The sequence below is a fragment of the Musca autumnalis genome, unplaced genomic scaffold (assembly GCF_047663935.1).
Source record: "Musca autumnalis isolate F117 unplaced genomic scaffold, ASM4766393v1 scaffold_3, whole genome shotgun sequence".
NCBI classification, from domain to species: domain Eukaryota; kingdom Metazoa; phylum Arthropoda; class Insecta; order Diptera; family Muscidae; genus Musca; species Musca autumnalis.
In genome coordinates, this window is record NW_027411866.1 from 28,325,252 (window position 1) to 28,349,981 (window position 24,730).

Here is a 24,730-nt window from a genome sequence, read left to right on the forward strand (position 1 = left end):
TTCGTCTCGCGATAGCCATGACAATAAATGAACTGCAAGGCAAATAATAAACTTCAATGTACCTTTAATGACTGCGAGACGAAGTTCGCCGGGTCCACTAGCACAATATAAAAACAAAAATCATAAGTCAAATAACGAGAATAAAATGTATGTATTATATTCAAAATTACAAGTTTTTTTAATGTTTGACTATTTTCACCATTGCTTCCATAAAAAATAACGGCAAAAAATGGCACCAGTTACAGGCTGGCTTCGAAAGATAACACTCTAGCATGGCAGAACTACCAGGTAGTGGTATCACACCAGCTGATCGAATATGAAAAGTCAAATCCCTTTATAAAAAAATTATTTTTGTTGTAATTTCCCCAACATCATAAAGAAAGTTTTGACATAACATATTCAAAATTTTACGATGCCACTACCTGGGTAATTGTGCCATGCACTCTAGACTTGAATTCAAAATTAAAATTTTCAGACCCCGTGGAACTCATTTTTTTAACTCTATATACTTTTATATGGACACATTTTTATTTAATTTTAACAATATTTTTACACCACATTTTGTATAACTATTTTTTTTTTTTCTAAAATGTTGATAAGTACCTGCATTTGGCGATTCTATTCCAAAAATTATAATTTTTTATGCGCAAAACAAAAAAGATTACACTTTAAAAACAGCAATTTTATTAATTTATTTTTATTTGTAGCTTCATTTAAAAAGGTGAATAAAAGTTCAACTTTAACACAGTGTAACAGTAACAGTAAAAGTAAAAAACATATGACCTAGATATTTTCAATAGAGACGTAGAATTTGGTACTTTATAAACGTACAATAAAACTTATTCGAAAAACCGAATTTAATTTTTTGCATTAATCTGCGTATTTTGCGATTTCAACCTCTGTGCGACGTGATATCGAATGGCATGTGTATATTTGTCATAATGTCAGTCGAGGTATGACTTCTTTTGCTTCCTGGGTGAGTATGTTGTTTTTTATTCCTTTTTTAGTTGATGTTGTGTTGACATGGCAAGATCGACAACAATTTTTGTAAAACGTATTTGGTCTCAACATACGCAACTTATAGATAGCGCCTAAAATCATTATTTGAATAAAACACATTTATTACATTCATTTATAAGAAAAAGGGAAACATTTTTATTATTTATTTGTAATTAATATTATAGATGAACAAATTTAATTATTTATTCGTAATATTTTATTTTATTATTTTGCTACTTTTGGACGCAACAGCATTTCGGCATATTTAAACGAATAGATTCCGCCTTTCCATTCAGCGTTATTCCAGCCAATACCTACTGTATTTGCCTTCTCTTCTTGTCTATATGGTCCAAATAAATGGCTAAAAGAAAAGTGTATTTAAATTGATATAAATACAAATTTCAATGGTATGACATGAAAGAACTATACCTGCGATAACAGCTATTAAACCACCATGCACCATTCCAAAACTTGGCACAATTTTCTTTAACATTTTCGTCATTATCCTCATCGAATGTTGTAAAGTTTTGTCCATTGTGATACCGCATTTTATCTCCAGCCGTTCCACTATATGCACCCAATAATTTAATTCGATATTTTTCCGTTTCATTGCCTATCTGAAAGCCATCATAAATAGCGTAACGCTCCTCATTGTCCCAAGATCGGATAACAATTTTTAATTCTACATGTGGTACAGCAGTGGTTAACAGATGCAGTTTTTCAAGTCCTATGAAAAACTCTCCAGAAGGTGGATTACCAAAGCCGGCCTTATACTCGGCCCAGCTTCTATAAAAATCGACGGATCCATCCATTCTCCTTGCAATCGTTGTCCATATAGACCTACATTAATTATGTAACAACAGCATAAATTTTATAATTTTGTAATTTTATTATTTTAACCACAATCACTTTAAATAATAATTAGTGAGGTATTGACTGAATGACAGATCAACACCACAACGAGATGGCTAAAGCTAAAAACTTGAATCGTTCAGCGGTGTCGACAGAGATATACCTTCAGCCTCGGACCTAAATAAAAGAAGCAAACACACTACTCCTCACGTCTACAGTTTTTTTCTTTTTAGTGTTTAAGCCAATTTCTCAGAAAGTGTGGATTTGCTACCTAAAAAAATTGTACCGTTTTAACTATGGCCGCATACTAAACATGGTTCCAAAAAATTAAAAACGATTACAGGCGAGTCCTTATAGTGCATTCTTTTCAGACTTTGTGTGGGAGTTACCCGAAAAAGTTGTCCGATTTAGTCAATATTTGGACATAATTCGAGGCCGTAAAAAATAATAAGATGTACAACGTTTGGACCAAATCGATTTCTCCCTTTGAGGGTTATATTACTGTTACGAATGTAACTGATAGGTTTAAGTTAGTTTAGTTTAATTTCCGTTAATTTAAAAATTTGAATTGTAACGTAAAGTTTTTATTACGCAGTTACTTTATTTAAGCAACAACAACTACCATGTAGAACTCTCTTCATTATTCTAGATTTTACTTTACCTTTCATTAATGTGCTTTTATTTTGTTTTGCCATAATCATGTAATTATTGTTTAGTTTGTTACTTCTTTGCACTTGTTTGTTGTTGTTACGTCATTACTGTGCTTGTCGTCCAATTGTATTTCCCCATGTATGTATGTGAGTATGGTTGTTCGCTTAGTGCGAATGTGCGTCTCTGTGTTCGCTGCACAGATTCGAGATGTTGCCATATGTGTTCTGGAGGACTCTAGAACAGGGAGACTTTGGGCTATAAATACTGGGGAAATGGCAATGACGGAGTAGTTGTGTTTTAAGCGTTGAACTGAACAGATCGGTAAAAGAATAGCTGCGTGCTAACTAGAGACAAGCTGCGTGCTTAGTAATTAAAGTCGGTTACGAAGAAGTGTAATAAAGTAAATAAAGCATTGTAGAAACGTAATCTAAAACGAACCCTGTTTTATTTGGTACAAATCGTATCGGGGAATAAAACAACGTCTACACGGACATTAGTTAAATCTAATTCCGTAACAATTGGTGTCAGCAGTGAGATTACGATCATCCTACAATGAAGTTTAAGGATCTGCGAGTGGAAGACTTGAAGAAGGAGCTAAGTAAGTTGGAGTTGTGTTCTACTGGCAACAAGGCCGAACTACAAAAACGCTTGTTGGAAGAGTTCGAGCGCCGTGGAATGAACATCGACGAATATGAGTTTGATATTAGAGATGAAACTTCAGACGCGGTTCCGAGTTATACGGAGGTTGCAAAAGTTATTGCAGTAACGTTGGCGAAGGAATTTAATAAGAGAATGGAAGAGGAATCTATTGCAATAAATGAAAGCTTCAAATGTCTGACGGAGGAATTCGACGAAAAATTGGAAGAATTAGAGGCGAAAATCAGCGAAAGACTCGATAATATTACGCAAGTTATTGGAAAGCGATTCGAGGTTATGGAAAACCATTTAAAGAAATTGGATAGGCAATTTCTGGCCCACGACGAGAAGATTGTGAATCTGGAAAAGAAAATGTCTGAACTGGAAATCAAAGGAGGACCAGTGCGAGTTATTGATAACACTCTGAAAATCAAGCCTCCTGAATTCGACGGATCTACATCGTTTGATGTCTTCAAATTACAATTCGAGGCGGTGTCTTCGAGGAATTCGTGGAACGACAACGACAAGGCGGTACGACTACTTATGGCATTGAAGAGCGGTGCTGCTGACGTATTACAGAATATTCCCGCCGCTTCTAGAAACAACTATGGAGATATAATTGCAGCTCTCGAACTAAAGTACGGTGGCGGACATAAGCAAGAGACAATGGTGAAACCTCAGGCTTGCAATGTGCGGAAGCTGGAAGTTGAGGACAACAACCCTCAGACCGTTGTCGAACTAATGAAAGATGCACTAATGCAGGTAATAGATAAAGTGAAACGAAGGGCTGGCAAAACGAGAAGGACTTGCTACAACTGTCGGAAAGCTGGACACATTGCACGAGAATGCAGATTGCAACGACCAAGGACCAGATCCGCCTCACCGCCTTTGAAAAGCGAAGACCAACTTGTGGCTAAGAATCCGAAAAATGAGACATCAGGTGAATCAAAAAAAGTAAATTCCGTCAATCACGAAGCGCCGCTGGCAGATGATGAAAACGATGGTCCCACAATCTCTATAGACATAGTCCAGCAGGAGAATCACAACTTAACGGTTAAAGGCTTTATCAATGGTGTATTGCGTACCTTGACATTGGACACCGGTGCAACAAAGTCCATTATTAGACCGGATTTGGTAAAAGGGAAGGTATTGCCGTTAAATGGAGTCAAATTGCGGACGGCCACAGGCGAGACTACAACGGTGCATGGAAAGGCCTACCAAAGGCTGAGCATGGGTAGAAAATCTGTAAATTTCGATTTTATAGTGGCCGATATTGTGGACGAAGTCATACTTGGTGTAGACTTCATGATTGCCTTCGATATCAACCTGGACATAAAGCACCGTGTGATGACTTGGTCCAATGTGGAAATACCGATTAATGTGGGCTACAAAGAGAAGAAAAGCATGTGTCGCCCTAGCGCAGAATCTGACGAAATCGCTGTAGATGTCCGTACGCTGAAGGTGGAAGCCGCCGAAAAATGGCCAGTACGAAAGCGGAAAAATCTTGCAACGAGGAGGAAAAAGCGAAGATGTACGTCGAGGAAACGTCCATCGAAAAGCGGCCGTACAACAAGGAAGGACAAGTCCGATGAAGACCAGGTGACACTTAAGAAGGTGACCACAAAGAAAGAAGGTATAACGTCAAGATTCCTGGAGAGAAAGCAACGTCGTCCAGAAGAGCAAACATCCAAAGCTGACGGCGTAGAGGGTACGTCTAAATTGGTTGCCACCACTACGGAATTGGTTGCCACCACTACGGATCGAGAACTGCGTCTAGTCAAGAGGAACAGGCTTAAGCGGGAGGCAGTGTTACCAATGCCCATACCACATAGAGGGAACTGTGCCTATTCGGGACGAACAGGCTTAAGCGGGAGGCAATGTTACGAATGTAACTGATAGGTTTAAGTTAGTTTAGTTTAATTTCCGTTAATTTAAAAATTTGAATTGTAACGTAAAGTTTTTATTACGCAGTTACTTTATTTAAGCAACAACAACTACCATGTAGAACTCTCTTCATTATTCTAGATTTTACTTTACCTTTCATTAATGTGCTTTTATTTTGTTTTGCCATAATCATGTAATTATTGTTTAGTTTGTTACTTCTTTGCACTTGTTTGTTGTTGTTACGTCATTACTGTGCTTGTCGTCCAATTGTATTTCCCCATGTATGTATGTGAGTATGGTTGTTCGCTTAGTGCGAATGTGCGTCTGTGTGTTCGCTGCACAGATTCGAGATGTTGCCATATGTGTTCTGGAGGACTCTAGAACAGGGAGACTTTGGGCTATAAATACTGGGGAAATGGCAATGACGGAGTAGTTGTGTTTTAAGCGTTGAACTGAACAGATCGGTAAAAGAATAGCTGCGTGCTAACTAGAGACAAGCTGCGTGCTTAGTAATTAAAGTCGGTTACGAAGAAGTGTAATAAAGTAAATAAAGCATTGTAGAAACGTAATCTAAAACGAACCCTGTTTTATTTGGTACAAATCGTATCGGGGAATAAAACAACGTCTACACGGACATTAGTTAAATCTAATTCCGTAACATTACGTTCTACCCAGTTTATTTAGTGTCGGCAGGATTTTTTTTTTTTTTTGAGTAACAGGGCTCGCAAGACAAACTTTTTGGACAAAATTTCAAAACGATCCCTGACGAGCTGTTAAACTGCATTTTTCCCAAATTTTGTGTGGTAGATACCAGAAGGACGGGTATCCGATGCATCCCAGCAAAAATCATCATTACAAACCTCCTTTCCCACCCATTATTTTAACAAGGGCATGTCGCGCGAAATATCTTGTTATTTTGTAACCACTGAACAAAGTAGATGGTAACCACTGAAATAAGTAGATACTGAGTAGATTCTGAGTAATTATTTCAGTGGTTACAAAATAACCAGATAATTCGCGCGACATGCCCTTGTTAAAATAATGGGTGGGAAAGGAGGTTTGCAATGAGGATTTTTGCTGGGATAATACATGACTAGATCAAATAATTGGATGTACAATGTTTGGACCAATCAGAAACTCCCTGCGAGAGTTATCTTGCGGATTTGCAAATATTAGTTGGTGCTGTCAGGGATTCTTGGAGCTTTTAAGCCATTACCTCAGGAAGTATGGACTTGCCCACAAAAAAGTGTACCGTCGTAAATGGGCGGAAAGGACAACCTATTGAAAAAAATGTACAACTATCAGAGAGGAGCTCTTTAACATCACTTTTTCCGAATTTTGTGTGGGAGGTGCCCGAAGTAGTGGACCAATAGAATCCATATTCGAACCCATTCTAAGCCTGAAAGTAATATTACCATATGCAAAGTTATGACCAATTCGGCTACCTAAACTAAGTTTGGATAAAATAGTACGAATGCCCAGTTTTGAACCCGATGGGTTGCTAGATCAACCCCAAATTATTTGAAACTCATTTCGTCCAAACATACTTGGGGTCTAAACCTATTATTTCGATGAGGCACATTTTTGGTCGTAACAAAGTGTATAAGGGCAATATTTTTGAAAATTTAACATGGTTGATGCCAAGGTTTACCCTTTTACTAGTATAACTCGCGAATTGTGCTTGTATATTGTACAAATTAAATGCTTTTGGATAAAATGAAATGTTTTTGGCAAAAGATATTGGCCTTAAAAGTTAATTTACGTGGAAGCTGTTAAAAATAGGTTGAAGCCAACATGTATTTTTTTTTTGTTTTCTCTCGATTTGTGATGAAACCACACTTTTCACGATTTTCCTGCCAAAGTAAAAATAGAAGCCAACTAAATAAGGATCATCTCATCAATGTATATTTCTTCAAAATTTGATATGCATCTACCATCAAGTGATGCTAACATTTTTAAGCCAGATTTTAGGTGCTTTTTGTAATTTTCCTCTAATTTCGTTCCGCAGACAGGTTTCTGTCACTATAAGTGCTAAAATTGCCAAAAGTATAAGTAGAGATTTAGTTATATTTTGTTCAAAAAAAAAACATAAATAGCATAGAATATATGGTCAAATTTTCAAGTCAATCGGAAAAATATTGCTAAGATATCAGCGTGTGTTTTTTTTCCAAATGGCATTTAGAAATCGGTCACAAAAATATATGACAATCGGTTAAATAGTTTTCGAGCTAGAGTTGGCACAGCAAAACGCTTTAGTAACAAGTAAAAAAGTGTCAGTCGGCTTTGCCGACAGATATATACCCTCAGCCAGTGTAAAGTGAAACTTTCACCTACGGACTGATCGATGTATTTAAGGTTTCTTCAGAATTTTGTGGCCCTTTTTGGACATTTGAACTTGCCGACAATTATGGATTAGGAATTAACTGCACTAAGACACAAATGTTGAACCTTTGTGGGGGAGGTACCCTTAGGGAGGATTATTAGGATGTGCAATGTATGGATTACATCGGTCACTCCCTTCAAGAGTTATCGTGCACACAAATTTTCCGAACATTTTCGAACTTTTGTGGGGGAGGTACCGGAAGAAGTGGACCGATATAGTCCATCTTCGAACTTAAACTAAGTTTGGACAAAATATTACGAAAGCCAAATTTTGGATCGAATCGGTTGATCCGTTCGAGGGTTATAGTGCGCTCCATCCACTACACACGGTGTTATAGGGGCTTTTTGCATCTTTCAGGCTATTTTCTCAGGAAGTATGGACTTGCCCCTGATGAAACTTGTACCGTCGTATGGGGGGCAATGAATACAAGTTGTTGTAATAAAAATCAAAGCTATTCGAGAGCAGGTCCTAATCTGAACTTATCCGAAATTTTGCGTGGGAGGTATGCGAAGGAGTAAACCGATTGAGTCAATTTTGGAACCTCATCTAAGTATAGTAGAAATTTCACGAAAGCCAAATTTCGGACCAAATCGGTCCGGCCAGCCAGACAGACGGACGGACATTGCTCAATCGACTCCAAATTGTCCAAAACACACTTCGTCCAAACATACTTGGGGTCTAAAACCATTATAACGATGAGGCACATTTTGCCCGTTTCAAGACAGCCATTTGCCACAAAACATCGTAATATTTTTTTTCTTTCAGATGAAGAAAAAAATCGACCAAAAAAAATTTCGTAGTTTTCTCGGAAAAAAAATTCTTGAAAAAATTCCCTTAAAGTTAAGTACATTGGCTTACATCCAGTTTAAAACTTGGTCATGAATTGCTTATAATTTTTATCGCATGTAGCCCTTATGATTTGTATTGTCCCTTCATTTTCACATAATTTAAAAGCTTAAAGATTTTCTCAGGCGAAAGAATTCCGTCCAGAACTTTCTAACTTGTATTTTGCTGCTATTTTTCGATGTTAGATTCAGCTGAAACAATATAGGTGTGAGAATTATATTCGCACAACACAAACCAAAGGGATTCGAAGTCCAAATTTTGGACCGATTCGACTGATCCGTTCGAGAGTTATCATGCGCTCCAGCCACTACACATGGTACCATAGGGGTATTTTAAACCTTTCGGACTTTTTTTCTCAGGAAGTATGGACTTTCCCCTGTAAAAAGCGGACGAGGCAGCGAATACAAGTGCTACAATAGAAATCAGCGAATCGAGAGCAGGTCCTAAACTGAACTTTTCCCAAATGTTGTGTGGGAGGTACCCGATGGAGAGAACCGAGAGAGTCCATACTGGAATCTCATCTATGGTAGAAATTTCACGATGTGCAAAGTATGAACCAAATCGGTTGGTCATCGTCATCGTGCGCATATTTTTTGCGAAAAAAATATAACTGTGGGGGAGGTACCCGAGCGGGTGGGTAGATACGGCCCATCTTCGAATTACACTAAGTTTAGACAAAAAATTACGAAAACCAATATTTGGACCAAATCGCTTTAACCGTTCGAGAGTTATCGTACGCACCAGACAGACGGACAGACATTGCTTAATCGACTCCAAATTGTCTGCAACGGTTTTCGTCCAAACATACTTGGAGTCTAAAACCATTATTTCGATGAGACACATTTTGCCCGTATGAAAGTCTATATACCCTCGTTAGCATAAACGCTGAGGGTATAATTTCTTGCTGTGAAAATGAATGATAATGAATGAATGAAAGTACCAATGTCCACAGTTTTAGGTGGAAAAGTTTTTGACCACTTGAAAATACCTGAAATCGGTCGGTACCGTTATATGGAGGCTGTACCACAATGTGGCTCTATGGCCACAATTTCTAATGGAGAAGCCATTTTATTGGACGTTGCGTCAAGAACCTTCAAAATACGTAGCATTTGGTGGTAACTTCATATGGAGTATGTATTTTTTTACTCATTAAAAATCCGAAATACCAAGTTGCAGTCACTGCAGCAGAAAAATATATAAATGTTCCAAATTCCGACAATCGGTATAGCCACATTATCCAACCTATCATAAGGAATTTCAGTAGCATAATGTGGCTATAACCTTTAAAATACTGAAAATCAGCGGGAAAGTTTTATACCACCAACAGAGAATAAATACCAAATTTCTGTCATTTCGGTTATACAACGTCAAAATAACATACTTCGAGAGGAACATGGACTGGTATTGCCCATTTTCAACACCAAACATCCTAGGAGCGATAGAAAATCCTATACCAAATTTGGCACATTTTTTTTCTAGACGAAGTCGAGTCACACATTCCAAAGAGTACCTGATTAAAAAAAAAAAAACAAGTAAAAAGTGGTTAAGTTCAGCCGGCCCGCAAATAGTCGGCCAACAAGGCTATACCCAAATCTGAACCGATTTTCACCATAACCAATATCGTTCGTCCTATGGCTAAAAATGATATTCCCAATTTTCAACTGAATCGGACAATAAATGGGACCTGTACGTTGCGAACAGACGAATGGACCTATCTTTTGGTGGAAAAGTTCTATAACTGCAGGGGACCTTAAAAGTCAAATTTCGGGTAGTTCCGTCAAATAATGTAGCTAAGACCCTCAAAATTCCGAAAATCGGGAGGTACCGTTATGTGGACCTATGTTGACGATTTTTAGTGAAAAAGTTTAATGACCATAGAGAACCTCGAATGTCAAATTACAGCTAGTTTGGTTAAAAATTGTAGCTAAAATCCTCAAAATACAGAACCTCAAATATCGTTAAAAAATTATAGCTAAAATTCTCAAAATACCGAAAATAGGAAGGTACCGTTATATGGGGGTTATACCAAAACATGGACCTATGCCCATAATTTTGGAATATAAGTTTGTTGATCATCAAGAACCCTAAATGTCAAATCGTAGTGAATTCGATTTGAAAGTGTGTCTAAAAACGTCAAAATACCAAAACTTACACGAATTTAGTCCATCTTTGAAACAAAAGACCAAAATTTCAAACTTTCAGCGTCCTATCTATTGTGTGATTACCACAGACGGAGTGATTACCACAGACGGAGGGAGGAATGTGCATAAAATAAAAAAATAAAAAAACAAATATGTTCTGTTTAAGAACCTGCAAAAAGCTACTACTTTTACTACGATAAATTTTTTTCCTTTACGTTATCGAAAAAATAGTAAAAAAATTCCAGACTGACACTCGTGGATCGGCGGAAATCTAGCACAAATACCGACTGGAAACTGTTGTTATACAGACGGTTCCATGCTAGGTGGGAGAACGGGACTGGATCTCTTTATTGAAGAACCAGAGACCGAAATATCTCTTCTTTTGCCGGATCACAATACGGTCAATCAAGCGGAGATACGGGCGATCACACAACTACTGTAAACGTCCTTACGGACAGTAAAACTGCAATCAAAGCAATAACATCCAAGACAGAAAAATCACAAACAGTCTTGGATTGTATAAATTCGATCAACAGCTATACTCAGCATGGCACGGTACGTATAATATGGGTACCGGGACATGCGGGCAATAGAGGTAATGAAATAGCAAATTATTTGGTAAAACAGGGAAGGGAATTAGCAACCGTAAACTTAGCGAACGCAAAGCCACTAAACGCGTCTCGGCTAGAGTTAAAAACTTGGGCAAAAAATGCCCACTTAACCCTAAGGAATAGAGGGGAATTAGGGAAAACCACAAAAATCCTATGGGGAGACCCGAATGAGGAAAAAAACTAAAAACCTATTACTGCTAGGTAAAGCAGAGACTTACAGGTGTCCTTACAGGTCACATGGGTTTACAAGCTCATCTGCAAAAAATTAATTTGCAGACAACAGCGTATGCAGGGCATGCGGAGAGGATGATGAAACATTGGAGCATTTTCTCTGTCAATGCCCCGCTTTCGCAAACATCAGATCCCAGTTTTTAGGGAACGACACAATACCAGATCTTAATCAGGTAATTGTAGACGACCTGAAACAATTACGGGATTTTGTTAAGGGAACAGGGTTCCTTAAATCTATACTTATAAAAGAGTTCAGTAATGATGACTCACTGATTCACTGACTCACTGATTCATAATCAACGCCCAGGCTAAACGGCTGGAGCTAGAATCTTGAAATTTTGAGGGAGTGTCACTCTTGGTCCCAAGGTGTCAGATAAGGCTGGATTTTGGGAAATTCGAACTAGAACGGTACGAAAAGTACTAAAAGGTACTAAATATAGTTACGGTGACCAATATTTTTGAATGAAAATAGAGTACACATACGAGGGCCACTACATAAGTTTCTGGGTTTGACAACAATGCCAGCGCCATTTACCATTTCCATTGGAAATATTAACATTTTCTAAGCATAAGCGTACTCAGTGCGTTTTGACGTACCACGTATTGCGTTTTTTACAGGTCTTGAAGAATTAATTTGCAAAAAAAAAAAATTGGAATTTACTTGTGAACATTTTCGTCCGACCATTTTTCACAATTTTCTACGTGATGACCACGCGATGAAGCAACATCCTACAGTTAGTAGTCAATAGGGTTTCGTAGCCTGAGTTGGAGTCGAGCAATTATGCTGTAGTCGGAGACTGAGTCGAAAAAATAACTTGGCTCCAACTCCGGGCCACAATTTTTTTCAACATTTATCAAAAACGAATGTCAAGAACTTTATTGGTCCATTTAATACTCTAACGCAAACTTAAAATTCCATGGCAATCGAATTAGAGTTTCAAGTTAAGCTTGAATTTGCAAGCTGGCTCGATTTCTCAATATACGATAAGAATTGTATAAATATTTTGGAATATTTGTTTTAGATCAAACACATTCTTTATCAAGATTATGATCAATGGTATTCCAAGAAGATAATGATCTTAAACTGCTCATATTCCCGAGCGAAAGCCTGCCCACTTCAGAACCTCTTACACAGAGTTTCAAATTTCGGTGATCTTGTAATTTTATGATAATTGTATAAGTTTTAAACAAGGAAGTTTTGTAGTAGTATTATATTCGACAAAAGGTATTTTCAAGGAACACCGCAGAAAATGGCCAACATATTGGAAAAAATTGGAAACTTGTGTATATTTTATTCATTGAGTGCTGTTAGAAATTATCCTCGGAGTCGACTCCGGAATCGGAGTCGAAACAAAAATGGCTCGACTCCGAAACTTTGGTAGTCACACGTAAAAGGTTTTCCGTAAAGTAAATTGAGTTTTTGTGAAATTAATTGTAGAGGAGCTCTATCCTTCCCGCTCTCCACCAAACATTCAATATATTTTACGGCAAACTTTGTACGTCCAAGAGAAACTACATCATTTGTGAGACCAGGTGACACGATAGTTATGTCTGTGACACTTGCCGCTAATTCATCCCATACTGCATGAAAACCTTGTCGTAAAAAAGGTTTCATATCGATGGATTCCGTACCGAAATTTCAAAAAATTACGATCGCTGTGTAAACCATATACGATGCGTATAAGCCCGAAACAAAACAGCAATCGACAGAACATGCTGTTGACACGTTCAATAACCACGTTTTGGAGGTGTTTCAGTAATTGGTTTAAGCGCGTGCAGAAGTGTTTAAATCAATAAACAGTGATTTGAAACGGCTTCATTTCAACAACGACAATATTTGGTTAAATTTGGGTACACGGATATAGCAGAAATTCTGAAATTTGGAATTAAGATTACTGTTGGAGTGTAGGATTGAGGTAGTTTTGGAAATTTTTGGTTATGGGTACGAAAAGTACTAAATGGTACCAAATCTTGTACATCTTGGATTTGAGTAATCGGATAGAGCTGGAATAGTGAAATTAGAAATTATGATTACTATTGGAGTGTGGGATTGGGATACATTTGAAAATTCGTACTTATGGCTACGAAAAGTACTAAATGGCACCAAATTTGGTACAATTTGGATTTGGGTGATCGGATACATTTGGAATCCTGAAATTCGAAATTAAGATTACTGTTGGAGAGAGGTAGGTTTGGAAATTCGGACCTATGGGAAAAAAGTACTAAATGGTACTAAATTTGGTAGAATTTGGATTACGGTGATCGGATGCAGCTGTAATTCTGAAATTTGGAATTAAGATTACTGTTGGCGTAAAGGATTGAGGTAGTTGTGGAAATTCGTACTCATGGGTACGAATAGTACTAAATTGTACTAAATTTGGTACGATACGGATTTGGGTGAACGGATAGAGCTGGAAACCTGAAATTTTAAATTAAGATTACTGTTGGAGTGTATGATTGAGATATGGATGTAGTTTTGGAAATTCGTACTTGTGTGTACAAAAGTACTAAATGGTACTAAATTTGATGCAATAGTTATTTGGATGAACAGATAGGACGGGAATCCTGAAATTTGGAATTGAGATTACTGTTGGAGTGAAGAATTGGTGAAGTTTTTGAAATTCGTACTTATGTATATGAAAAGTACTAAATTTGGTACGATGAGGATTTTGGTGAACTGACAGAGCCGGGATCTTGAATTCGTAATTGAGATTACTGTTGAAGTAGTTATGTGAACGAACAGTACTAAATGGTACTAAATTTAGTACAATTTGGATTCGGATGAACAGATAGAGTGTGATTCCTCAAATTTGGATTGAGGGTCACTTATGAAGAGTAAAAAATATGTATCAAAGGGTTTTTGGAAAGTATGTACGAAAAATACTAAATGGTACTATATTTAGTACAATTTGGATTTGGGTAAATGGATAGATCTGGAATCCTGAAATTTGGAATTGATATTACTGTTGGAGTGTATGACTAAGGTAGTTTTGGAAGTTCGTACTTAGAGTACGAAAAGTACTATATGGTACTAAATTTGGTACAATTGTGATTTGGGCTATCGGATAGAATTGGAATCCTGAAATTTGGAATTAGGGTAAATGTAGGAACGTAGGATTGAGATACGAAGATAGTTTTGGAAATTCGTACTTATGTGTACGAAATGTACCAAATGGTACTAAATTTGGTACAATTAGGAGTGTTGGTAATTCGTACTTATATGTACGGAAAGCACTAAATGGTACTAAGTTTGGTACACCATGGATTTGGGTGAGCGAATAAGGCCGGAGTCCTGATGTTATGAATTAAGATTAGGTAGTTTTGGAGATTCGTAATTATGGGTACTAAAAGTTCTAAATTTGGTACAATTTGGATTACTGTCGGATTGTTGAATTGAGGTAGTTTTGGAAACTCGTACTTTTGGGTACGGAAAGCACTAAATTTGGGAAAATTTAGATTTGTGTGAACGGATAGAGCTGGAATTCTGAAAATTTGAATTAAAGTTACTGTTCGAGTGTAAGAGTGAGGAACTTTTGGAAATTCGTACTTATGGTTACGAAAAGTACTAAATGGTACTAAATGTGGTTTTGGATAAACGGATAGAGCAGGAATCCTGAAATGTGGAATAAGGATTACTGTTAAAATGAAGAATTGAGGTAGTTTTCGAAAATCTTACTTATGGGTACGAAGAGTACGAAATGGTACTAAGTTTGATAACGTTTGGAATTGGATGCACGAATACACCTTGAATTTTGAGACTTGGAATTACGATTAGCGTTTTTATTTTGTATTAAAGTCAGTTTAGGGTTGAGATATGTCGTCGAAAAACGTGCCATAAGTATACGAAAAGTACTTAATGGCACTCAGTTTGTTGTTGGGTGTGGGGAAAGTGCTGGAATCTGTATGTTTTGGAGTTAGGGTGAGTTTTGGTGTGCAACGTTGGTCTCTCTGTCAATGTTTAAGGGTGAGATACGGCTCATCTGTTTGAAAATCGGATATAATGGGGGACCATAGTACTAAAATAAAAATAAATATTGATTAAAATCCCCCCTTTCCATATTATATATTGTTTATTTGTTTTTATATCCTTTCGCATACGAAGTAGCGGGCACTTTGCTAGTAAATTATAGTAGAGTCCCCTTCTTCAAAAAAAATTAGACTAGAGCGCACAACAGGCCTACTTCATGGCTTATGTGTATGTCCACCAGGACATGTGGCGATTACTCGCCCCTCTTTTGAACCTAACCTAACCTAGTAGATTCTTGCCTACTGGAACAGACCAATAGTTAAAATACAACAAATTCGTTACTCATTTCAATCGGTTTCTTTACTTCTCCCCATTTTCGAAAGACAAATTATGAAAAAAAAAATTATTATATCATCAGGTGTATTCTATGCAGTCCGATGGTTCAGAAATTGATTTTCCTGGCCAAAAATCAATTTTTTTTTTTTGTTATTGTCAAAGATTTTTAAATTTATATATGGAATTCGATGGGTCAAAATATTGGAAAGTGTAGGGGTGGGGTGCCCCTAAAGACGAACATTTTTCCTATTTTTGGGAAATATGTAGTTTTTGCAAATTTCTGGAGAAAGTGTAGCTATTCCTCGGAAACTATAACAGATATTGTGTTTATTGTTTTTTGTAAGCTAGGTAGGATTATGGCCTTTAAAAATAGTGTTAATAAATTACCGTAGGGTTTACACTAACTAACTATTTTATTTTTCCTCAGGTACTAAATTTTATGAAATTGGAACAATGTTCTTCAGTTTTCACAAAAAGATGCCCGAGAGTTTCCTCTTTCAGCCCATATACACATTTGTACCCGCCCCGTTCCATCCGTTTAACACGTTTTTAAATTTATTCCAATTACATGGGTAAAAATGTGTGTGTTTTTCCATACCGTTTCCAATATGAATTACAGCCTTTTTTACACAAATTGAAATTTTTTTGAGTATATGAGTTTTTATACGAGTTATTATATAAGTTTTATGAAACTCAAAGGAGTGTTTTTTTCTAATTTTTGAAAAAATTAAATTTTTTTGCAAAATTTGAAAGGTAACATTCGACTCTTCGTGGTGAAATATAGAAATTATGCCCGACTAAAGTTGAAAATCCATGAAAGTCATTTGTCTCTATAGTTACCGTCTGGAAGACCCATAGTTATTTTCGACTTCCATGGGTTCCAACAAATGCGAATTGCATTTTTTCGTCGACTTTTGTAGCACAGTGTTATCCTCTTTTCAGAAAAGACAAAAGACTTTTGTAATTATGTGGAACTACGCTAACAAAGTAACGGGCACTTGCTAGTCTAAACATAAATCAAGTTGTTTGATAGATAGTTGAAATGATGATTTCAAATATCTATGTTTATGGCATATTGCAGTTATGAGTATACATACCTGTCATTAGTTACAGTTTTAAATGTGTTTAAAATTTCTTCCTGTTCTTCATGTTCCACTATCTTTTTTTTGATTCCACTAATTTGTTCCAAAATGTCATTCACTTTCCTATCTTGTGCATGCTGCCTGAAAATACAAATATAGTTTCAGAAGAATTAGATTTGAATTGAAAAACATTGTTGTCACAAAATTCAACAATTTCATTCGAATGTCCAATTATAATTATACTTACAGATTTTGGAACTCAGCATTTATTCCTCGGATTTCCTTCAAAATGTCGTTCATCTGCCTCTCTTGTTCATGTTGTCTGAAAAAACAAATATTGTGGCTTTAGAGGAATTTGATTTAAATGGAAAACTATTGTGTGTCGCAAAATTAAATAATTTCTATCCGATGAATGAAAATTAGAATTTGGTATTCAATTATTATGGTAGTACTGTTTACGCAACACCAATACTTAGGCATTTTGAATTTGTGCTGGAAAATACAATTCTACTTACATATTTTGGATTTGTTTCGTAATTCCACTCATATCCCTTTCTTGTTCATGCTGTCTGAAAATACAAATATGGGTTTAGAAGAATTAGATTAGGTCCAGAGGTATTGTTTTTCGCAAACTTCAACAATTACATTCGAATACCCACCTCTTGTTCGTTTCAAGCAATAGTTTATTCACTTTTATGAACAAATGTCTCCATAAAATATGCTCACCTTCATATGGATCCTGAGAATAAACGTAATAAGGGGAAATTTTCTGTTGTGAGTTTGCATTACCACTTACATAATATTCTTCGCTGGTGGCATTATCAGCAGCTTCATGAGTAGCGAATATAATTTTCAGTAAAAGAAAAAAAACAAAAATTGTGAAAATAAATTTCATTTTACAAAATGTTATACCACAATCACAATGTTCCGAGATATACTGACGACATATTCGTCCAAAGAAAGCCTTTTTATAAAGGCACTGTTTTCAAATTACATACATACATAATTTTATTCTTAATGAAAACGACTTGCCCCTTTCTTTGTCACAATTTATTGGAGACAAGCAACATGGATGATTTAATTCTTATCTTTAACTTGAAACAATTGCTCTGTTCCAGAACCTGCAAGAATCTACTAATTTTTACTATTTTTTACGATAACATAAAGGAAAAACTGTTATCGTAGTAAAAAATAGTAGATTCTTGCAGGTTCTGGAACAGAGCAAATAATTTCACTTGTAGTCAATAATAGGTGTGTACGATTACTTGCCCAGCAATAATTACTCAGTCAGTTCCAGCAACCTCTCTCAGTGAATTTTACTCTCTCAAGCAGGAAAAATTGCAGAAAGTTATCGAACAGCATTTTGCAAAAGCTTGCAAGAAAGTCAGCTGTTTCCGAAAATGTATGAAATTTGTTTTTGTTTCTTTTGACATTTTAAACCAAACGGAACAAAAACATAAATTTTAAAATTGCATTTAATTCTTTAATCCTATCCACAACGCTTTAGAATCTAAAAAAAGTGCAATTGTGAAATTTTCTTGGTCAAAAATGTTAACATTTCGAGTTGTTTACATTGAACAGGTGATTAAAAGTCAGCTGATCAGACTTGCAAATTTTTGCTGGACAAATTTTCCCAGTAAAAATTTGCAAGTTCTCAGTCACAAAACTCTCTAAAAATCTCCCCAAACTCGCTCTCTATTGCTGGATAATTTTGTTATCGAACAGCATTCAGTAAAATTTTGTACGAATTTTTACAAATTTTTGGGTTATCGTACAGACTAATGGTCTGTTCCCGTACTTTATAAAGTGGTAAAAGTCGTAAACGATTTTCATATAAATTTTGTGTACGGGAACGCAAAATGTGTAAAAGTGGTAAACATTTTAAAAACTGTTTAGTTCTGGAACAGAGCTCTAATCTCTTAAACATTAACCCATTGTGAGAGAAGAAATTTATGTTTTCCTTTTTATCGATTTTTGCAACAGTCAAAAAATGCCACATACATTTTATGTGCGGGTGGTGGGCATGCCTACCTCGCCATAGTAGTTGACGGAAAATGTCTTCGTAATGATACAGGGATCAACAACAAGTATTTCCACGCACAACAGTATGTGGACAAGATAACGCCCTATGCTAATCCATCTGCTACAAGGGAAAAACATAATTTTCCTTGGCGATTTCAATGCTCATCACGAGATTTGGTATTCACAGCTTTTGAACGATTCAGGAGGTGTACTTACAGGTTTGGCCCTAAAGTTCTACCGATAGCATGAGTGCTGTCAACTTTTCTATGAGCTTTTAATTCATAATTTTGCTTTTTAATTTTACCGATTTTTGTCGGTAACTCAAAAAATGAGTTAGAGAATCGCACTACTGCTCTCGAATCGCTTTGATTTTTGTTGTAACAACTTGTATTTACTGCCGCCCATACGACGGTACAAGTTTCATCAGGGGCAAATCCATACTTCTTGAGAAAATAGGCTGAATGGTACAAAAAATCCCTATGACACCGTGTGTAGTGGTTGGAGCGCAAGATAACTCTCGAACGGATCTACCGATTCGGTCCAAAATATGGCCTTCTTAATATTTTGTGCAAACAGTTCGAAGATAAGCCATATCGGTCCACGCCTTCAGGTACCTCCCCCACAAAAGTTCAAAAATATTTGGAAAAATTGTGCGCACGATAACCGTTGATGGGAGTCACCGATTTGGTCCATACTTTACACATCCTAGTATGTCTACTAGGTATAGATCAGGTTCGAATATGGACTATATTTATCCACTCCTTCGGGTACCTCTCACACAAAATTTTGTATAAATTCACTTTAAGATCTGCTCTCGAATCACTTTGATTTTTGTTGAAGCAACTTGCATTCGCTGCCTCAATTACGACAGTAAAAGCTTTTTTCAGAGGCAAGTCCATACTTCTTGAGAAAACAGCCCGAAATGTTTAAAAAAACTCTATGGCGGCATATGTTGTGGCTGGAGAGCTCGAACTGAATACTGCGTTCGCCAACACTTTGGATATTGTAATATTCCTTCGAATATTAGATGAAATTCGTACGTGGTGCTCATAGGTCCACTTCTTCCGGTACCACCCCTACAAAAGTTCGAAAATATTCGCTAAAATGTTACGCGCGATTTCCCATAGACGTAGCAACCGATTTGGTCCAAACTTTGGATCTCTAAATATTGTCGAAACTTAGTTTATGAAAGTTGGGCCTTGTGGTACCACCCACACAAATATTCAAAATTTTATATGGATAGGGTATGTTCGAGGATCATTGGGACTTTTTTACCGAAGGTTCTTGTCTTGGTATATATATATATATGTTCCCCAAAGAAGCGTAACTCTTTATTTTCAGCATTATTTTACCAAAATATCAAAAGTTTGGTATTTAGTCTTCTTTGAGTTTAAAAACTGTCCGCCAGAAATTTCTCGGTATAGATCAAAGTTATGCTATAGCCCCCATAGAATGGTACCTCCCGAAATTCGGTATTTAGTCTTTTCGTAAACGAAAGAAAACTAATTGTTCCATTTTACTTCAATACAACTCTTGGTGAGGGTATAACAAGTTCGGCCGTTCTTACCTCTTTGAATTACCGACAAAAACGGTAAAATTAAAACGCTTATGAATTCGGTAATTAACGATATTTTTCAGTTAGTTACCGACCAAAAGAAAGTAGTCGTAAAATTCTACCGATAGCAACAGTGTTGTTAAATTTTATTTTAACTTTTCATTCATAATTTTTGCATTTTAATTTTAACGACATGCTTTGGTAACTCAAAAAAATGAGTAAGAGAATCGCACTACTGATCTGTATACCTGAATATTTTTAAGATATGTTTCTCATACATAGCAGACCAGTAGTCATGACCTTAAGAATATTTTCTCCCAAGGATTTAATAATCGTTAATTTTTTTAGAATATTTTTACAGTGACCAACAGCTCAGACAGAAACAAGGGGTTAAAAATGGCATTTCAGTTATACACAGTCGTATTGGTCGGTATTCATCCAATTTTGCGTGCTTCTCTCATATCTATTGGAACTTTGTTATCGCAGTGTCAATGAACGACGTTTTGTTCCCCTTAAGAAATAACATGGCACAATTACCCAGGTAGTGGTATCGTAAAATTTGAATATGTTATGTCAAAATTTTCTTTATGTTGTTGGGGAAATTACAACAAAAATAATTTTTTTTATAAAGGGATTTGACTTTTCATATTCGATCAGCTGGTGTGATACGACTACCTGGTAGTGCTGCCATGAGAAATAATAATAAAAAATAATTTAACTTCAATACATTGTGAAAAAATTTCATACATTATTTGCCAATATTTATCAGTATAATGAGTCATATAATCATATATAATCATATAATGTTACCGCACTATGTTCTACATGAACTTTATTTGTTGTGATATGTTCATATTATTTTGTATCACATTTCTTTAACAAATAAAACAGGACATATATATGTATATATAATGAGTAGACATCGGATTTTAGCATGTTTTTTATTTCTTATCCGATTGGACTAAAATTTTGGATCTAGGCGTTTTGAGGGTCAATTTTTCGATATTTGGGGTCATATCAAAAATATGCAAAAAAAATGCAAAAAATGTGCAAAAAATATGCAAAATATATGCAAAAAATATGCAAAAAATATGCTAAATATGCAAGTGTTTTTTTGACGAAAATCGTCAATTATATTTGGAAAATCATCAAAAAAGCATTCAAAATTAAGTTTTTTGACATTTAACATAGTTTTTTTTGCAGATTATTATGTTATTGAGACTCTCCAGATATTCCGCCACAGCAATAAATCTAGACTAACAAGACTTAAATCAATTTTCACAAGGTGAGAAAATGTCAAATAACCCAGCATTCCTATTACAACATAATTTGCTTCCTATACAAATGTAGATAGATAATGGAAAAATTTCAAAAACTCAATCAGAAATGTCAAAATCAACGTATCCAAATATGGTGATAGTTTCAAATCGGCCAAAATTGTCTAACAGAAAAACAAAGGAGCTAGAGTTAGTCATCGCTATTTTTGCTTAGATAAAAGCGCAATTTTATCTAGTTTTTGGAAATAGGGTTCGTTTTTTAGCGCAAAATGGGAAAAAGTACTAAAGTACCATTTACGATTCCAGGTTCTGGAATATAACTATAATTAGAAGTATACGTTTTGAATATCCACATATTAGATTTGAATATATTTTATAGTGTTTAGTCCTATATTTGTGGTCAAAAAGCTTCTTTGGACAAATGCTCTAACTGCCGCTTTAATATTGATGACATGGTTTTAGTTTAATGCACTAAAAATACATAATTTTATATGTATATTGTACGCATACAACCGCTTAATGCAGAATTGGGAAATGTTCACTCCTCGGCGAAAAGTAATGCATTATTTTTAAATTTTGACAGTTTTGTTGAGATGTGCATTATTTTATTGTTGTAAAATAATTTCAGCTTAATCTCGGGTTTTGTTGTTTTCAAATTTTTAAAAACAACAAGTTTTATTTAAAGTGGGATGTGGTTAAAATTGATGTGAAGAACACCAAATGATTAGTGCAAAATGACATCACTCAGAAAAACCACACATTGGCTGGTAGTGGTAAAATAAGTCAAACCCTTGGAATTATCTTTAACATGGCAAAACCACTCAGATATTTCTGCTAGAAAAGCATTTGGAATGCTAAAAAATATAGTTCTTTCATTCCTGCTACAGGAAAACAATTTTGATAACGCAGTCGAAAAGAAATTATACAATTAATTAACTTATACCTGACCGTGTACTCGATAATTTGAACTAATTATTACAAATGTTTCGAATTTGGACAGTTGTTTAATGGAGCAGTTGCTGTATACATTTTTTCAGCAACATTTAGAAAAAATTGTCGAGTACAAGGATATAACACCTTTTATAACACATTAGTCTTGTTGTCTAGGATATAAATAAAATATTAAGAAAAATATTCGCCGCAATATTGTCATTAAAGTTGCCAAAGGCACTATACACCTAAAAGGCAAAGATTTCAAGGAATCTTAATTTTCAGAAAAAATGAAATTTCAAACCTGTCCCGTGTTTTGCTTACATCCTGATGTATACTTTAAAAACGTCATATTTCTAGCTCTACTTTCACAATCTTATTGGCGTTTTCTGTAATTTGGGAAAATTGAGTCTTGTTGCATGGTAAATTGGTAAAAAGTAAGGAAAGGAACAAATACGGGCAATGCCAATAAAAATGTCCGGATTGACGTATAGAAAAATCTCACTATTTTTAACACTTAGAGTACGTAGAGTATTATATAACCACCACGAGTTATTTAATCATAGAAAATAAATTATTTTCTTTACTATTCGTTAATCCGGACAATTTGATAATTCGGACACCGCCGAAACCTGTGGTGTAGGGATTATCGAGATTATACTGTATATATGGGTGCAATATCCAAATCTGAATCGATTCTTACCAAAATAAACAGGGATCGCCCTAGGGCAAAAAAATCTCCAATTTTTATGCGAATTGGTCTATAAATGTGACCTGTACTTTGTTTTCAAAATGACCTGGCCAGATGGATAAGTGCGAATCTATGCAGATAATCAAAAGGAACTGTGGGTCTATTTTGTTTCCTTTTGCATGTTGCAAACTCATTCACTAAGACATAATACCCTTAGGGTATTAAAATATAGTTATCAGTGCAATCATGAATAAAAATTCCGTGCATAATTTGTTTCCTTTCCCAAATGTCACAATTTCTTTTCCATATTTATGCCCAAAAAGGGAATATTTTTGTCGATTCGACTAGAATATGCCATCATGAAGCGAATCTAGTAGCTTTCAACTTTTAACAAATATTGATTTTAAAAGAGTTTCTAAAATTATTTTCCGTGCGGAAAATTCGGAGGGAAATATTCATGATTGCCCTGTATATGTTTTTATATGTTATATGTTTTTAGTAAAATATGAAAGATTTTATGTAATATTCAATATTTAGACAGCGGAATTTTATGCAACCCCTATTTTTGGTCCGATTCATGTCAAATTTTGGGACTGGGCATATTTTTGGCTTCCGATTACATTGCAATCGAAACATATGACATATGCAAAATTATGCAAAATGCATAAATTTTTGCATATGCAAAATTTATGCATTTTACATATTTTCTTATGCAACAAATATTTCAATAATAGGTACAAAAATGTCTATGTGTACAATTTTTCTGTTTAAAATTCAGACAAGTCAATAAAATAGAGAAATGTATAACCACAGCCACAACCTTCAAAATACCGAAATCGGGAGGTATCGTTCTATGGGGGCTATATGAAGGCCTAAACCTAAGCCGTCAAATTTTAGGTGGAAAGTTTTATACCCCCAACGAAGACTTAATACCGAATTTCAGCCTTTCTGGAGGGATATTGAGGGCACATCCTTCAAAATACCAGAAATCGGAAGGTACCGTTCTATGGGGGCTATATGAAGGCCTAAACCTAAGCCGACAAATTTTAGGTGGAAAGTTTTATACCCCCAACGAAGACTTAATACCGAATTTCAGCCTTTCTGGAGGGATATTGAGGGCACATCCTTCAAAATACCAGAAATCGGAAGGTACCGTTCTATGGGGGCTATATGAAGACGTGGACCTATACCGAAAAAATTCTGGGAGAAAGTTTAATACTGCAAATGAAGACTAAGTACTAAATTTCAGCCATTTCGGTGTAATATGAAGGCCACAACCTTCAAAATTCCGAAAATCGGGAGGTACCGTTCTATGGGGGCTATATGAAGGCGTGGACCTATACCGACAAATTTCAAGTGAAAAGTTTTATACCCACAACGAAGACTAAATACCAATTTTCAATCATTTCGGTGGGATATTAAGGCTACAATTTTCAAAATACCGAATATCGGTAGGTACCGTTCTATGGGGGCTATATGAAGCCGTGGACCTACACCGAGGAATTTCTGGTGGGAAGTTTTATACCCCCAAACGAAACTCAAATACCAAATTTTAGTCATTTCGGTGGGATATTGAGGCCACAACCTTCAAAATTCCGAAAATCGGGAGGTACCGTTCTATGGGGGCTATATGAAG

The 24,730-nt window shown here is 35.7% G+C and overlaps 2 protein-coding genes across 3 annotated transcripts in view; both read right to left on the reverse strand.

Moving 5' to 3' along the window:
- LOC141396772 (ryncolin-4-like) overlaps window positions 1-24,730 on the reverse strand; it is a 315,108-nt gene that overhangs the window by 29,066 nt on the left and 261,312 nt on the right. The window lies entirely within an intron of this gene.
- LOC141396775 (microfibril-associated glycoprotein 4-like) lies at window positions 1,194-17,558 on the reverse strand. Of its 2 annotated transcripts, XM_073972416.1 has the most exons (7): window positions 17,416-17,535; window positions 17,279-17,358; window positions 17,135-17,188; window positions 16,867-16,941; window positions 16,635-16,760; window positions 1,429-1,839; window positions 1,194-1,360 (listed from the first exon to the last, which is right to left on the reverse strand). In XM_073972416.1, the coding sequence occupies exons 1-7, from the start codon at window positions 17,512-17,514 to the stop codon at window positions 1,225-1,227; spliced, it is 981 nt and encodes a 326-aa protein (XP_073828517.1). In that variant the 5' UTR covers window positions 17,515-17,535; the 3' UTR covers window positions 1,194-1,224. The 2 variants fall into 2 exon arrangements, with proteins under 2 accessions (XP_073828517.1, XP_073828518.1); XM_073972417.1 differs by lacking the exon at window positions 17,135-17,188 and having other exon boundaries at window positions 17,416-17,558.